The 16,947-nt window shown below is 42.2% G+C and overlaps 1 protein-coding gene across 3 annotated transcripts; it reads left to right on the forward strand.

The window, feature by feature from the left end:
• Window positions 1-8,730: 8,730 nt before the first annotated feature.
• On the forward strand, window positions 8,731-14,855 carry stl2 (rhamnose binding lectin STL2). 3 transcript variants are annotated; one of them, XM_036990228.2, is made up of 10 exons: window positions 8,731-8,834; window positions 10,661-10,763; window positions 11,091-11,126; window positions 11,287-11,340; window positions 11,424-11,559; window positions 11,781-11,890; window positions 12,027-12,071; window positions 14,102-14,240; window positions 14,377-14,504; window positions 14,574-14,855. In XM_036990228.2, exons 2-9 carry the CDS (start codon window positions 10,733-10,735, stop codon window positions 14,480-14,482), a joined length of 657 nt encoding a protein of 218 aa, XP_036846123.1. In that variant the 5' UTR covers window positions 8,731-8,834; window positions 10,661-10,732; the 3' UTR covers window positions 14,483-14,504; window positions 14,574-14,855.
• The last annotated feature ends 2,092 nt before the right edge of the window (window positions 14,856-16,947 follow it).

Genomic DNA, 16,947 nt, shown 5'->3' on the forward strand with positions numbered 1-16,947 from the left:
AACCAAAAAAGTTTTACATTAAATATATTTTAGATTCTTCAAAAGTAGCCTTCCTTTGCCTTGACAGGGTTGCACACTTGGGATTCTCTCAACCGGCTTCATCTGGAATGCTTTTCCAACAGTCTTCCCTCCACAAAACCTGGGGTATACCAACAAAGCCAAAACACAGGGATATTGGAGGGTAAATTATTATTCATTGTAAACAGGCAAACATTTCATGCATCTCCTTCAACTCACAAAAGGAAACGGTATACCAAGAACATTAGAGATGGTGATAAATCAACATTTTGTAACAGAGGACAATTACTGTGAAAGTGGGTGTTCATCTGAATCAGTGAAAGCTCTTCCCCTAAATCTCTTCTGATATCACTTGATTTATGTGAGGAGAATATTAACTTAACTAACTTGACTAGTTAAATAAAGGTTCAAAAATAAAAAATGAGAGAGAGGGATTAGACGGAGATGTAATGAACGAGCCCCGTAAGTATCGGAGCCAACTGTTTCCATTGTTTCGGTCAGCTCCATTCATTGGGAGTTCAATTTGGCTTCCAATGCCGATATACTTCCTGGATAATCTTCAATTTGATGACTTCACTGTCTAATCCTTCTTAATCTCATTCTAGCTGTGTAACCAGAAAGTTTGGGGACAACCCAAAGGCAAAAATACAATCTGTTTTCCATTTGAATCATTGATGGATTTATGTAACTTAAATCAGGCAAAATGTGACTGATCCATGTTCAAATTGTATTGTAAAAAAACATTAAGAAATTAAGTCTTAATAGATTTCCCATCCACTGTGTCATTGTCTTGTGTCTGATCAGGGTCTTCCAGTAAATGTCCTTAATGGAGGTGATTTTGACAGCAAATTGAAATCATTGATAAGGAAAAGGGGATCATAAATTGCAACCGATGAAAGCTACATTGCTCAGGAGAAGAGAATATTAACGTAATCATTTGCTCATTCTCCATTAGTCGCAATGTGACTGGTAATACAAAAAGTTAATAACATTTCAATGTAGCTTCCACACACACATACATTACTCCAACTAAAACTCACCCAGGTAAGTATATCATCTAAGTTTAGAGTTGATCATGAGGTTGATGCCAGAGGATTTATTTTGGGGAGTTCAAGAGTAAGAATACTTACTAAGTCACAAAATCTGAACCCAAATTCAATATCGCATCCAAAACTATTTACAGTAATATGTTAATCAAATATTCATTGATATTGATAACGCTGAAACATTTATCAATAAAATATATTTCTAAAGCACTTTTTACGTCAGCTGATGTCACAAAGTGCTATGCCACAAGCAGAACAGTTGAAACTGGAGCAGCAGCACGACCAGGTGGACAGCCAGGAGTCATCAGGCCAGGTAGTCCTGAGGCATGCTTCTAGGGCTCAGGTCCTCTTGAGAGAGGAGTGAAAGAGAGACTAAGAAATGAATGACTGAAAGTAGCCTATACCATTTTATACAGGGGTTTTCAAACTTTGTGCCCAAGGACCCCCACTCAGGCAAACCGGCAACCCAGGGATCCCCATCATACTGTATATTTTGACCTCCCCACAGTTCATTGGAACAGGAAGTATACACTTGAACAGCCATATAGCTAGAAGGGTAAAGTAGAAAATGTTGCTTTTGTGAAGCACATTTTCTGCAATTCTACACATTTTCTCATTGAGCAGAGAAAATGTTGCAGTTTTAAAGATAATATCCTGCAATTCTATGCATTCTGCCATGGCTAATGCTGTGTTCCTCTGCTCAAGCATAACACAATCAAGAAGCATGTGCCCTGAATGCCTGTTTTTTGTATTTCTGATTCGCCCTGACCGTGGAGCTTTCATTGGATTGTTCCTTCTCAAAGATGGTATTATTCAAAATATATTAAGTTCAATATTGTTTCTGAATTATTTCTATCTGGTTTTGGTCGTTTAAGTTGACAAACTGTTTTTCCATCCGGAAAATGACCATTTAAAAATGTCCCAACTACGAATTTGACAGAATAACCACAACAACAAAAAAAGGCTCCCCTTGTAATTAGCCCCAATGACAAATTTCTTCCAAACTAAAAGGATAGTTTGAGATTTTGGCAATGAGGCTATTTATTTACTTCCCCAGAGTTGGATGAACAGGAACAGCTAGCATGCTAATTGTTCCTGTAGACTTCCAGTTATAACACTAGTTGACTCGTAAAATTACCTCGAAATCAAATAGGTCAAATTAAATTTGTCACATACACATTTAGCAGATGTTATTGCAGATGTAGCGAAATGCTTGTGTTTCTAGCTCCAACAGTGCAGTCAAATCTAACAAGTAATATCTAACAATACCCACAATCTAAAGTAAGGAATGGAATGGAAGGAATGGAATTAAGAATATAGAAATATTTGGACGAGCAATGTCAGAGCGGCATAGACTAAGATACAGTAGAATAGGATAGAATACAGTATACACGCACACACACAAGATGAGTAATGCAAAACGTCAAACAATATTAAAGTGGCTAATATTCCAATTATTAAAGTGGCCAGTGATTTCAAGTATATGTATATAGGGCAGCAGCCTCTAATGTGCTAGTGATGGCTATTTAACAGTCTGATGGCCTTGAGACGGGTGGTTGTTGTCCTTGATGATTGTTTTGGTCTTCCTGTGACATCGGGTGCTGTAGGTGGCCTGGAGGGCAGGTAGTTTGACCCCGGTGATGCGTTGGGCAGACCTCACCACCCTGACTCCAATGACTCCAATTTTGTTAGACTTCTTCTTCGCTTGTGCTGTACAGTTTATGATCATTGCAATAAATAATACTAAGTTCACCTTTTTAACATGTAGCATTTTACTATCCCTTGGTTGATGAGAAGCCTTCACTGGTCTTGGTGGCTCTACTACCATTGCTTATTCCCCGCCACTCGTTCCTTCCAATTTTCTCAACACCTCCAGATAGGAGACTGGACACCCCTTACCCTTGCCACCTCATTCTCCAAGAATTCAGGCACATGTTCCCCTCCACATTTGCAGCCTTTCCCTTCATCTAGTATACGATATTCTTCCCTTCTGCACACACTTGACAGATCTTTTACATTCATGACACTGAAGAGGCTTGTGCACAAAAGCTCTTACAGGGTATCTCATGAATCCTAACTTTATATGAGAAGGGAGAGACTCTTCTTCAAAGAACAGTAGCAGGGATGAAGTTAACTTCTTTTCTCCGTCCACCATAGAGGTCAATCGGCGTGCACCAACAACTCCATTGATGTCTTCCGTTATATCTTCTGCCTTTATTTCTTGCTCCACCCAATAAATAACCCCCTTGATAGGCTCCCTGCTACGAAAATCCATGCAGGAAACATTCCGATTATATATTTTTGAGTCTTAACACCAGTGGAGATTTTAGCATGTAAATCTTAGTTAAGCAAAAATGATTATTTCTTAAAGTGGGTGCATTCCAGTAAAGCAACTACACAACAACACTAAACAATACATGAACTGCCCTATAACGGTGACAAACGGTGCCCACAAACTGTTAGAGCCTACATAAAGCTGTCCCAACAGCAGTCCCAACACCTTACCACTGTTACACCTGGCTTTCAGCAGAGCCTTGTAGGGCAGTGAAACAGTTAATTCAGCCTAATTTAGTGCCTTTAAAAAAAACAAGCGCCATCACTACTATCAGTAGCACTGTCAGAGCTGTTCAAAACAATTTAGTAAAGAAGCACACACCGGCCAGGAACAATGTGTTTACAATACCACGTTGGTGAAAATAGACCAGATTATTAGGGTGAGGCACATGGGCTACTAACAGCTTACTACACAACATACACTTAGTATTACTTTCTTAGCTACAAGATAGATATCTCTCTGGCATCCTACAGTACATCATTTATGAAGCAGCATAAGACATTTTTGGACTCACTTGTTGTGATATGCTTGAACAGGAAAGTGGCGCGGCAGTCCTTGTGGACAAATTTTGTCATCAAAGAGAAAGATGACAGATTTACAATTCTGAGTTGAATGACCGTTCAAAATATATTTTCCCAGTTTGAGCTGTTTATTCCCGACTTCCCAGCTGCAATGCTTGCAGTTAGGCACTGTCACCAATTCCTTACAAACCACTCATTGTTGAATTTGCTATCTCCAAATTGTTGTGTAATGTTTATGTCCAATGAGCACCGATATGTTGTATCTATATTTCTCTTCATTATTTCACAATTAAGATTGTGAAAGTAAGATGTTGACATGATCAGTCCAATCAAAGATACTGTAAATCAAATCAAATTTTATTTGTCACATACACATGGTTAGCAGATGTTAATGCGAGTGTAGCGAAATGCTTGTGCTTCTAGTTCCGACAATGCAGTAATAACAAGTAATCTAACTAACAATTCCAAAACTACTGTCTTGTACACAGTGTAAGGGGATAAAGAATATGTACATAAGGATATATGAATGAGTGATGGTACAGAGCAGCATAGGCAAGATACAGTAGATGGTATCGGGTACAGTATGTACAAATGAGATGAGTATGTAAACAAAGTGGCATAGTATAGTATAAAGTGGCTAGTGATACATGTATTACATAAGGATACCGTCGATGATATAGAGTACAGTATATACGTATGCATATGAGATGAATAATGTAGGGTAAGTAACATTTATATAAGGTAGCATTGTTTAAAGTGGCTAGTGATATATTTACATCATTTCCCATCAATTCCCATTATTAAAGTGGCTGGAGTTGAGTCAGTGTCAGTGTGTTGGCAGCAGCCACTCAGTGTTAGTGGTGGCTGTTTAACAGTCTGATGGCCTTGAGATAGAAGCTGTTTTTCAGTCTCTCGGTCCCAGCTTTGATGCACCTGTACTGACCTCGCCTTCTGGATGATAGCGGGGTGAACAGGCAGTGGCTCGGGTGGTTGATGTCCTTGATGATCTTTATGGCCTTCCTGTGACATCGGGTGGTGTAGGTGTCCTGGAGGGCGGGTAGTTTGCCCCCGGCGATGCGTTGTGCAGACCTCACTACCCTCTGGAGAGCCTTACGGTTGAGGGCGGTGCAGTTGCCATACCAGGCGGTGATACAGCCCGCCAGGATGCTCTCGATTGTGCATCTGTAGAAGTTTGTGAGTGCTTTTGGTGACAAGCCGAATTTCTTCAGCCTCCTGAGGTTGAAGAGGCGCTGCTGCGCCTTCTTCACGATGCTGTCTGTGTGAGTGGACCAATTCAGTTTGTCTGTGATGTGTATGCCGAGGAACTTAAAACTTGCTACCCTCTCCACTACTGTTCCATCGATGTGGATAGGGGGGTGTTCCCTCTGCTGTTTCCTGAAGTCCACAATCATCTCCTTAGTTTTGTTGACGTTGAGTGTGAGGTTGTTTTCCTGACACCACACTCCGAGGGCCCTCACCTCCTCCCTGTAGGCCGTCTCATCGTTGTTGGTAATCAAGCCTACCACTGTTGTGTCGTCCGCAAACTTGATGATTGAGTTGGAGGCGTGCGTGGCCACGCAGTCGTGGGTGAACAGGGAGTACAGGAGAGGGCTCAGAACGCAACCTTGTGGGGCCCCAGTGTTGAGGATCAGCGGGGAGGAGATGTTGTTGCCTACCCTCACCACCTGGGGGCGGCCCGTCAGGAAGTCCAGTACCCAGTTGCACAGGGCGGGGTCGAGACCCAGGGTCTCGAGCTTGATGACGAGCTTGGAGGGTACTATGGTGTTGAATGCCGAGCTGTAGTCGATGAACAGCATTCTCACATAGGTATTCCTCTTGTCCAGATGGGTTAGGGCAGTGTGCAGTGTGGTTGAGATTGCATCGTCTGTGGACCTATTTGGGCGGTAAGCAAATTGGAGTGGGTCTAGGGTGTCAGGTAGGGTGGAGGTGATATGGTCCTTGACTAGTCTCTCAAAGCACTTCATGATGACGGATGTGAGTGCTACGGGGCGGTGGTCATTTAGCTCAGTTACCTTAGCTTTCTTGGGAACAGGAACAATGGTGGCCCTCTTGAAGCATGTGGGAACAGCAGACTGGTATAGGGATTGATTGAATATGTCCGTAAACACACCGGCCAGCTGGTCTGCGCATGCTCTGAGGGCGCGGCTGGGGATGCCATCTGGGCCTGCAGCCTTGCGAGGGTTAACACGTTTAAATGTCTTACTCACCTCGGCTGCAGTGAAGGAGAGACCGCATGTTTTCGTTGCAGGCCGTGTCAGTGGCACTGTATTGTCCTCAAAGCGGGCAAAAAAGTTATTTAGTCTGCCTGGGAGCAAGACATCCTGGTCCGTGACTGGGCTGGGTTTCTTCCTGTAGTCCGTGATTGACTGTAGACCCTGCCACATGCCTCTTGTGTCTGAGCCGTTGAATTGAGATTCTACTTTGTCTCTGTACTGGCGCTTAGCTTGTTTGATAGCCTTGCGGAGGGAATAGCTGCACTGTTTGTATTCGGTCATGTTACCAGACACCTTGCCCTGATTAAAAGCAGTGGTTCGCGCTTTCAGTTCCACACGAATGCTGCCATCAATCCACGGTTTCTGGTTAGGGAATGTTTTAATCGTTGCTATGGGAACGACATCTTCAACGCACGTTCTAATGAACTCGCACACCGAATCAGCGTATTCGTCAATGTTGTTATCTGACGCAATACGAAACATCTCCCAGTCCACGTGATGGAAGCAGTCTTGGAGTGTGGAGTCAGCTTGGTCGGACCAGCGTTGGACAGACCTCAGCGTGGGAGCCTCTTGTTTTAGTTTCTGTCTGTAGGCAGGGATCAACAAAATGGAGTCGTGGTCAGCTTTTCCGAAAGGGGGGCGGGGCAGGGCCTTATATGCGTCGCGGAAGTTAGAGTAACAATGGTCCAAGGTCTTTCCTCCCCTGGTTAACCGACTAACCATTGGCTGAAATGTTGGATGTCTACCCTTTCTAAGGACTTAAGCTTGGCTATTGTGTAGGGACCCCATGAGTGACAGAACACTGAGTCAATCACGGCATTAATGCTCCTATTTTCTGCTGTCTAGCCCCACCACCACAGAAAGCACTTAGCTAGGCTGAAACACCTGCATTTTGGAGTTGCCTTACTCAAAAAAACGAGACCATGGCTGCATTCCAAACACTTAAAAGACATACCCTATCCCCCAGCCCTCAAATTACGTGGGCAGTTCTGATGAGGTATCATGACGTCTGACGAGTATACACTTGCAGGGCAAAGGGCGAGGGAGGAAGGAATGATTTTTAAATGGACCGCCTCTGCCCGGAAATTCTTCAGCTGTTCATCCCGCAATGATTGTGTTTTCAGCCACCGGTAGCTTGTGGGTGCTTTATATGATTGCATGTCTACTTATATTAACTACATAATTATTAATATACACCTACTGTATGATAGCTTGCAAATTAATTTGCTAACTAACATTAGCCTGCTTAGCTACTTCTGAAGGAGGAAAATGTTTTATTTCTACAATTTCCAAAAGCTAACCAAACAAAAACTTGTGTTTGTGCATTAGTAGCACAATTTCTAACTTAATTACATTAGTTTTTACTTACACTTGTATGTTGACTCCATATTGACGTTGAGGTTAAGTTCAGGCTTAAGTTTAGGTTCAGTTTACAAGTTGAATTATGGGGCTTTTCAGGCTCCGAAGTGAACATAATTGTACACTCGCAAACTCCATTAAAAAACGAGGGCTGAGGGGCTAGCGTTGCAAACTCCATTAAAAAACGAGGGCTGAGGGGCTAGCGTTGCAAACTCCATTAAAAAACGAGGGCTGAGGGGCTAGCGTTGCAATCTCCATTAAAAAACGAGGGCTGAGGGGCTAGCGTTGCAAACTCCATTAAAAAACGAGGGCTGAGGGGCTAGCGTAGCAAACGTCCCTTGCTTGGCTAATCATTTGGACCAAAGACAAACAAAGCAGCGGGGATTCCCCCAAGAGCCGAGGGCTGTCTACTTTGAGTTTGAACCACAGCCCATGTTTGTATGCAGCTTTATTAACTCAATATATATATTTTTACATTGTTTCAAACTGACATGTGACACGTATTAATGCCAAAATAACATGCAAAACAGGCAAGCCCCCCCAAAAAAAATATTTATACATTTGTTGCTAAGAATGTTGGTCTCAGAGCCCCACCTGCCCTGAATGACGGGTCGCCACTGCTTAACACACACTTCTTCTGCTCCGCAGACATAAACAAAAAGAAGACCACTTCTTGTGACTCACCGACTCCACACTTTCTTCCAACACATTCCAGATTTTCCTGGAGACATTGAACGGATTTTCCAAGTAGCATTCATCCAAAACCCTGACTAGGACCAAAAACGAGTCTAGTGGTTCCCTATTTTCCAACATAGCTTTACTTTTATTGTTTACCTTTTTCTTCGCCACTGTAACCCACTCATTCTCACTTTCTGTACTATTAGCTTCACTCGACTCACTAGTAGTGTCAAACAAAACCCCAGTTTCCTCCATCTTCTGACAGTAATTCTCCCATTTCATTGAACAACAAAAGGTTGCTAACCCTCTTTTAGGATTTGACAAATTAGGTAAATATTACCATACCAATAAAGTTTGATTGGTTGATTACGGGCCCAGTGATGTAAGCATGGTGTGTAAAATTCTCCATCCGACCAAATTTGGGGCACCCAGCTCAATGCCGGGAGGCGGCCTAGTTCAAAACGGAGGCAATCAACGTTTACCGGGTTCACCCGGGGCGCAGGCCAGGGGCATTAATAGAATTCCCGTAAAGCAAAATCGTCCCACGGCTGAATGTAATTGGGGACGTCTGCCATAGGATATATAATCATTAATACCTGAACAAGCTCCTTTCAGAGACGCAGGAGAAACAAGCCAGCTCAGGGTGAGATAAGCAAACAATACAAACAACTTGAAACAATCAAAGTGTACACGTGTAATTGGTCCAATAAAGAAACAACAAAGGACATAGCAAATGGCGTAAATTATGTTAATCTATGGTAACTGGCGATTGTACTATTGAAATGAAAAACCAATATAACGCTGTCTTGCGATTCAATCACATATGGTGTAGTCATCTATGTGAATATGGGAAGACCTGCGCATGAAAACTTTGTTAAATTCAGTGCTTAATTGGTAACTTGGTAGGTGCCGGAACAAAAAGTGATCGCTAGAAGAGGGGGTGACCTGGGAAACTCTGCGGTACCGGAACGCATGAAGGAATATCACTTTTGTAATAAGTCATTGTATGCATATCAACGCATTGCAGCCTGGTCTCAGACTATACGTAGTAAAAGTACACCCAGAACTCTCAGTTTAGCATGATTCAGTATGGTTACTTAAGACAAAAACGTAAGCATGGTGGTTGGTCAGGGTGGGTGTATAAGGCAAATTTCTAGCAACCCAAATGTGACGAGTTTGAAACAACATTGACACTTTAGCTAATAACATTTTTCAACTACTGGCTACTTTTTAGCTACTTTGCAACTACTTAGCATGTTAGCTAACACATCCCTTAACCCTTTTAGCTAACCTTAACCCCTTAGCTCCTAAACGTAACCCCTAGGCTAAGCTAACGTTATCAAGCTATATGACGTTAGCTGCCTACCTCCTACCTAGAATTGTAACATTTTATTACTTTTGCAAATTTGTAACATAATATGAATTTTAATTTGTAATGTTTCATACAAAATGGTTGGATGTTCTCAAATTAATACATACCGTATGAAATGTGACTTATCATACTAAATGGAGTGTTATGGATTTAATTATATAATAATACAAAATGTTCTGAGAACAGATTGTGTGTTTATAGTGGCATAGAGTAGAACTACACACACGGGGAAACTTCTTTTGTAGCCTAGGGTCTGGGAAAAATGTGGCCTTTTATATAAATACATTGAATGCAATTCTGCATAATTTGACATGACTGACTTTGGCAGAATCTTTAATAGTGCATAAATGATCGCAATGACAGGCTACTTTGACACTGACAAACTGACTGAGCTCAATAAAAACCACCTTGTTTTGAATCCATCAATAGCCTTGGCCTAGGTGTGTGGAGACACATGTATCGTAGGCTACAATATGAGGACGAAGTTAGTCTAGAGATGGTGTTTTGGCACAACATGTCGGACATCCCCGGCGAGAGTACTGCGCATCATTCGGCAAGTCAGTGACACTGGAAATAGTTACCAGTATCACTGACTCACCCAATGATGAGTAGTACTCTCACTGGAGATGTCTAACATGTTCCTGCCAAAAGACCATCTCTCTCGTTTTTACATTTTACATTGTAAAAAATGAAATTCTGGGAGAGGTACTGAATCTGGCTAAAAAGGTTCCCAACGATAGTCTAAAACAGGAAGGTGCCAGCCGGCTAAAATTAAGCACTGGTTAATTAGATTGTCTCCCGTGGAGAATTAACCAAACTGTTTACTGAAACTGTATTACGTGACATGTTCACAGGTAGATTGACACCCAGAGAAAATAAAACCCAACGATAACTAAAATGGGCTTCATGCTGTGGTGATTGCGTAACGGAAGGACGGCACCATCACACAGTACATGTGGTTTGAGCTGGCGTGAGATTTTAGTTCTGTGTTGCCGAGTTGACTGCTAATCTGCTGTGCTTTGTGTTCCTGGTTGATGCGTTGCAAACAAGGATCTGTTCTTGGCAAGTATCAATAAATGTTAGGTGTATTTGTCCAGGTGACCATCTGTAACATCTTACGTGTTACTACTACAACTGAACCAGCTACTACCACACCTGTACCCAGCATCATGCTCCTTGTCAGACTGACTGCGTTCACCTGTGAGTATACTGACTGACTTGTAACAAAATATGTATTTGAGGGCGTTTAAAATATACATTCCAGTATTTTCCAGATGTTTCTATATCAGTTTGTATTGAAAGTAATTGAAGTCCAATATCAACAGTATGACCCAGGTCTAATATACAGCATCCTGTATTATCTGAGGACTAGGTGATGTCCCATGTCTGTCTATACGCAGTACCATACTATATACTGTACATTATTTATATACTTACTGTATATGCTGTACACTACTCTTCTGTAAAGAATTGCGATGAGACTGACCAAGGTTAGAAAAGCTGAACTAGCTGTGTGATGTGTTTCAGTGCTGGCTGCAGTTTGCTGTACACTACCAGCTGCAGGTACACAGTTCTTAGTTAAACCCGAGCAGTTTGTGTGTGGGTGGTTGTGTGTGTGTGGGTGGTTGTCTGTTTGTGTGTGTGGGTGGTTGTGTGTCTGGGTGGTTGTGTGTGTGCGCGCATCTACATCTATAACGTTATCGTAATTATGTTTCTCACTCAGCGACGAGAGTGGTCACCTGTGACAATGGAGAAAACGTCCAGTTCCTGATCTGTGGTAAGAACACACACATTCTATCCTGATGGTCTCTCCATAGTGCTGTCTGTTTCTTTACATGTTGAGTTTTCTTGCACTGCTAGATTCTGGAGTGATCTTCATTGAGAGAGCTCTGTATGGAAGGACTGACGGAACCACCTGCAGAGAAGGACGACCTGCCAACCAGCTGACCAACACACAGTGTTCACAGACGGGCACCCTGGAGGTCCTCTCACAGAGGTACTCAGTCAGTGTTTATTTGATAAAGACAGGCTGGGATTCAGAGGCACGTTGTTGAAAAGCACATTGCAGTATCAATGTGCCTTTTTAAAGCCAATTTTCCTGATGTTCACAGTAAACACTGCAAATGTGTGCTTTAAATGTCAAGCGCTGCATGCTTGTTGACACCGCGTTTGATTAAATCCCAGCCATAACTCATCTTACCTCCTGATATCCCCCAGGTGCAATGGGAAACAGGTGTGTGAAGTGAACACTGAAGTCTTCCGTACTTCTGACCCCTGTGTTGGAATCTACAAATACCTGGAAACCACCTACACCTGCAGCCCAGCAAGTCAGTCTGTTTCTATGTATATTAATACAAAATACTACACCAGGCTAATGTCTGCTATGAAAATGTATGTATTTTATTTATGTCTGCCCAGCAGTGGGCAGTGTGGTGTGTAATTCCTGTTTGTTTGTCTTGGCAGCACGCAGCATCACGTGTGAAGGCTCTGATGTTCAACTAGAATGTGGTAAGGCTCTGATGTTCAACTAGAATGTGGTAAGGCTCTGATGTTCAACTAGAATGTGGTAAGGCTCTGATGTTCAACTAGAATGTGGTAAGGCTCTGATGTTCTATTAGAATGTGGTAAGGCTCTGATGCTCTATTAGAATGTGGTAAGGCTCTAATGCTCTATTAGAATGTGGTAAGGCTCTGATGTTCAACTAGAATGTGGTAAGGCTCTGATGTTCAACTAGAATGTGGTAAGGCTCTGATGTTCTATTACAATGTGGTAAGGCTCTGATGCTCTATTAGAATGTGGTAAGGCTCTGATGCTCTATTAGAATGTGGTAAGGCTCTGATGCTCTATTAGAATGTGGTAAGGCTCTGATGTTCAACTAGAATGTGGTAAGGCTCTGATGCTCTACTAGAATGTGGTAAGGCTCTAATGTTCTAGAATGTGGTAAGCGTGTCAACACTCCTCATACAATATATTCTCCTCTCATATAATGATTATATATACACTGCTCAAAAAAAAAGGGATCACTTAAACATCACAATGTAACTCCAAGTCAATCACACTTCTGTGAAATCAAACTGTCCACTTAGGAAGCAACACTGATTGACAAATGTCACATGCTGTTGGAATAGACAACAGGTGGAAATTATTGCCAATTAGCGAGACACCCCCCAATAAAGGAGTGGTTCTGCAGGTGGTGACCACAGACCACTTCTCAGTTCCTATGCTTCCTGGCTGATGTTTTGATCACTTTTGAATGCTGGCGGTGCTTTCACTCTAGTGGTAGCATGAGACTGAGTCTACAACCCACACAAGTGGCTCAGGTAGTGCAGCTCATCCAGGATGGGACATCAATGCGAGCTGTGGCAAGAAGGTTTGCTGTGTCTGTCAGCGTAGTGTCCAGAGCATGGAGGCTCTACCAGGAGACAGGCCAGTACATCAGGAGACATGGAGGAGGCAGTAGGAGGGCAACAACCCAGCAGCAGGACCGCTACCTCCGCCTTTGTGCATGGAGGAGCAGGAGGAGCACTGCCAGAACCCTGCAAAATGACCTCCAGCAGGCCACAAATGTGCATGTGTCTGCTCAAATGGTCAGAAACAGACTCCATGAGGGTGGTATGAGGGCCCGACGTCCACAGGTGGGGTCTGTGCTTACAGCCCAACACCGTGCAGGACGTTTGGCATTTGCCAGAGAACACCAAGATTGGCAAATTCGCCACTGGCGCCCTGTGCTCTTCACAGATGACAGCAGGTTCACACTGAGCACGTGACAGAATCTGGAGACGCCGTGGAGAACGTTCTGCTGCCTGCAACATCCTCCAGCATGACCGGTTTGGCGGTGGGTCAGTCATGGTGTGGGGTGGCATTTCTTTGGGGGGCTGCACAGAGGTAGCCTGACTGCCATTAGGTACCGAGATGAGATCCTCAGACCCCTTGTGAGACCATATGCTGGTGTGGTTGGGTTCCTCCTAATGCAAGACAATGCTAGACCTCATGTGGCTGGGATGTGTCAGCAGTGCCTGCAAGAGGAAGGCATTGATGCACCACAGACTGTCCAGGAGTTGGCGGATGCTTTAGTCCAGGTCTGGGAGGAGATCCCTCAGGAGACCATCCGCCACCTCATCAGGAGCATGCCCAGGCGTTGTAGGGAGGTCAAACAGGCACGTGGAGGCCACACACACTACTGAGCCTCATTTTGACTTGTTTTAAGGACATTACATCAAAGTTGGATCAGCCTGTAGTGTGGTTTTCCACTTTTGAGTGTGATTCCAAATCCAGACCTCCATGGGTTGATAAATGTGATTTCCATTCATGATTTGTGATTTTGTTGTTAGCACATTCAACTATGTAAAGAAAAAGGTATTTAATAAGAATATTTCATTCATTCAGATCTAGGATGTGTTATTTTAGTGTTCCCTTTATTTTTTTGAGCAGTGTATATTATATAATAGCATAGTAGAGCAGTATTATATATAGTTTATATTACCATCACTAGAACACACCAGACATCCAGTCTTACCTCTCCTCCTTATCTCCTTCAGATGAAGGAACGATCCAGATCTACAGTGCCAACTATGGCCGCCGTGACCAGCTAGTGTGTTCTTTTAAACGGCCCGCTAACCAACTAGCCAACACCAACTGCCTCAGCCAATCCATAACCACCAGTAAGGTGGCAGTGAGGTATTGTACCTGCAGTATGTACTATTACAAATGCATGACTGTAGTGTTAACCTGTACTGTAGAAACATGACTGTAGTGTTAACCTGGACTGTAGAAACATGACTGTAGTGTTAACCTGTTCCTGTCGTTGACACAGGTGTAATGGTAAGATCCAGTGTGACGTCCCGGCGTCCAACTCTCTGTATGGAGATCCATGTGTTGGAACCTACAAGTACCTGGAAGTGGCGTACACCTGTGGCTAAATGTTAGGGACGCATGCATACGGTAATACACACACACACACACACATGACTGGGAAGTAGAACACTGGGGCTGACCGTTTTTGTCTTGCAGGAGATCTTCTCTGAGGAACAAAGACCAGAGGGACTACTTGGATATCTTCCTCTTCATTGGATGGATTTGTATTTCTTTCCCGTCTTCTCTCCTCTGAAGTCTCAATTGAGTGTAAAATCTATGTAAATTCAAAATTGGTAAATCCCATTGATTGTGTATTTCATGAGGCATAACTTGTGTAATAAAATCATGAGGCCCCTCTTGTGCTGCAGCAATGCACGGTCAGGAGGAAGCATGGAGAAATTAAACATTAACCCCAAAAATAAACTATTCTTCAAATAACACTGACATAATACTTTGCATTTTGTGTACTAAAGTATTTCTTCAAAACAATGTTGATTTTCTGAACTGAGGTGGTTGGTCTGATTTTCACTAAGAACTGTGGTGGTTGGTCTGAATTAATCTAAGCAGCATAAAGACAAGACTTGGTCTTTTGTTCAATATTATGAAACATGTCCTTACACAATAAATACTTTATTTGAATCCACAAATGATATTACACCAAGAAGGATTAAAACATTTGAAGGTCTTGGATACATGTTTGGGGCAAACAACACGAGTACCAGTCTTCATATTTTAATAACCTAAAACGCAATACACTGCAGTTGCTTAGTTTTGGCTTAAATCAACTCGAAAGTAAGGCAAGACTTAAATGGCTGTCTAGTAATGGTCAACAAGCAACTTGACAGAGCTTGATGAATTTAATGTGCAAGTTTTGTACAGTCCAGGTGTGCTTTTAGACCCAGAAAGGTTCATAGCTGTAATCACTGACAAAGGTGATTCTAACATGTGACTCGGGGGTTTGAATACTTATCTAAATGAGATTTCTATATTGCATTTTCAATACATTGGCAAAAAAATTATTAAATGTGTAGCTGGGTGAGAATTATTTCGTCATCCATTTTGAATTCAGGCTGTAACACAAAGTGGAGTAAGTCGAGGTGTATGAATGCTTTCTGAAGGCACTCTACACACAGACCTGAGTTATTGTAGTATCTGACACTACCTCACTGTCCAACCCAGCAGCATGAACAGAAGAGAAAGAAAATGTTCAACTCTTTCCAGTTGTCCATTAAGAATTTACCAGGACCTGGCGTCCAAAGAAGATGCTAGTCTACACATACAAAAAAAGCAGTGGGGTGCTCATATTTACAGTAGTCAAAAATCAATGCTAAACTGGGTGGTTCGAGCCCTGAAAGCTGATTGGCTGACAGCCATGGTATATCAGACCGTATGACAACATTTATTTTTACTGCTATAACTATGTTGGTAATTAGTTTATAATAGCAGTAAGGCACCTCGGGAGTTTGTGATTTATGGCCAATATACCACGGCTAAGGGCTGTGTTCAGGCACTGTCGCACATAAGAACAGCCCTTAGCCGTGGTATATTGGCCATATACTACACCTCAGGCCTTATTACTCAAATCTACAGTACCATTCAAAAGGTTGGACTCAAGGGTATTTATTTGTACTATTTTTCAACATTGTAGAATAACAGTGAAGATATCAAAACTATGAAATAACACACATTGAATCATGTAACCAAAAAAGTTTTACATTAAATATATTTTAGATTCTTCAAAAGTAGCCTTCCTTTGCCTTGACAGGTTTGCACACTTGGGATTCTCTCAACCGGCTTCATCTGGAATGCTTTTCCAACAGTCTTCCCTCCACAAAACCTGGGGTATACCAACAAAGCCAAAACACAGGGATATTGGAGGGTAAATTATTATTCATTGTAAACAGGCAAACATTTCATGCATCTCCTTCAACTCACAAAAGGAAACGGTATACCAAGAACATTAGAGATGGTGATAAATCAACATTTTGTAACAGAGGACAATTACTGTGAAAGTGGGTGTTCATCTGAATCAGTGAAAGCTCTTCCCCTAAATCTCTTCTGATATCACTTGATTTATGTGAGGAGAATATTAACTTAACTAACTTGACTAGTTAAATAAAGGTTCAAAAATAAAAAATGAGAGAGAGGGATTAGACGGAGATGTAATGAACGAGCCCCGTAAGTATCGGAGCCAACTGTTTCCATTGTTTCGGTCAGCTCCATTCATTGGGAGTTCAATTTGGCTTCCAATGCCGATATACTTCCTGGATAATCTTCAATTTGATGACTTCACTGTCTAATCCTTCTTAATCTCATTCTAGCTGTGTAACCAGAAAGTTTGGGGACAACCCAAAGGCAAAAATACAATCTGTTTTCCATTTGAATCATTGATGGATTTATGTAACTTAAATCAGGCAAAATGTGACTGATCCATGTTCAAATTGTATTGTAAAAAAACATTAAGAAATTAAGTCTTAATAGATTTCCCATCCACTGTGTCATTGTCTTGTGTCTGATCAGGGTCTTCCAG

This window comes from Oncorhynchus mykiss, chromosome 2, assembly GCF_057628025.1.
Source record: "Oncorhynchus mykiss isolate SJ-2025 chromosome 2, ASM5762802v1, whole genome shotgun sequence".
Classification (NCBI taxonomy): Eukaryota; Metazoa; Chordata; class Actinopteri; order Salmoniformes; family Salmonidae; genus Oncorhynchus; species Oncorhynchus mykiss.

Bases quoted from the DNA above. Each gene is read 5' to 3' on its own strand.
- stl2 (XM_036990228.2), top strand. From the start codon at position 10,733: ATGCTCCTTGTCAGACTGACTGCGTTCACCT. The intron at 10,764-11,090 runs GTGAGTATACTG...GATGTGTTTCAG, and splicing joins CAGACTGACTGCGTTCACCT to TGCTGGCTGCAGTTTGCTGT. The intron at 14,241-14,376 runs GTATTGTACCTG...TCGTTGACACAG, and splicing joins ACCAGTAAGGTGGCAGTGAG to GTGTAATGGTAAGATCCAGT.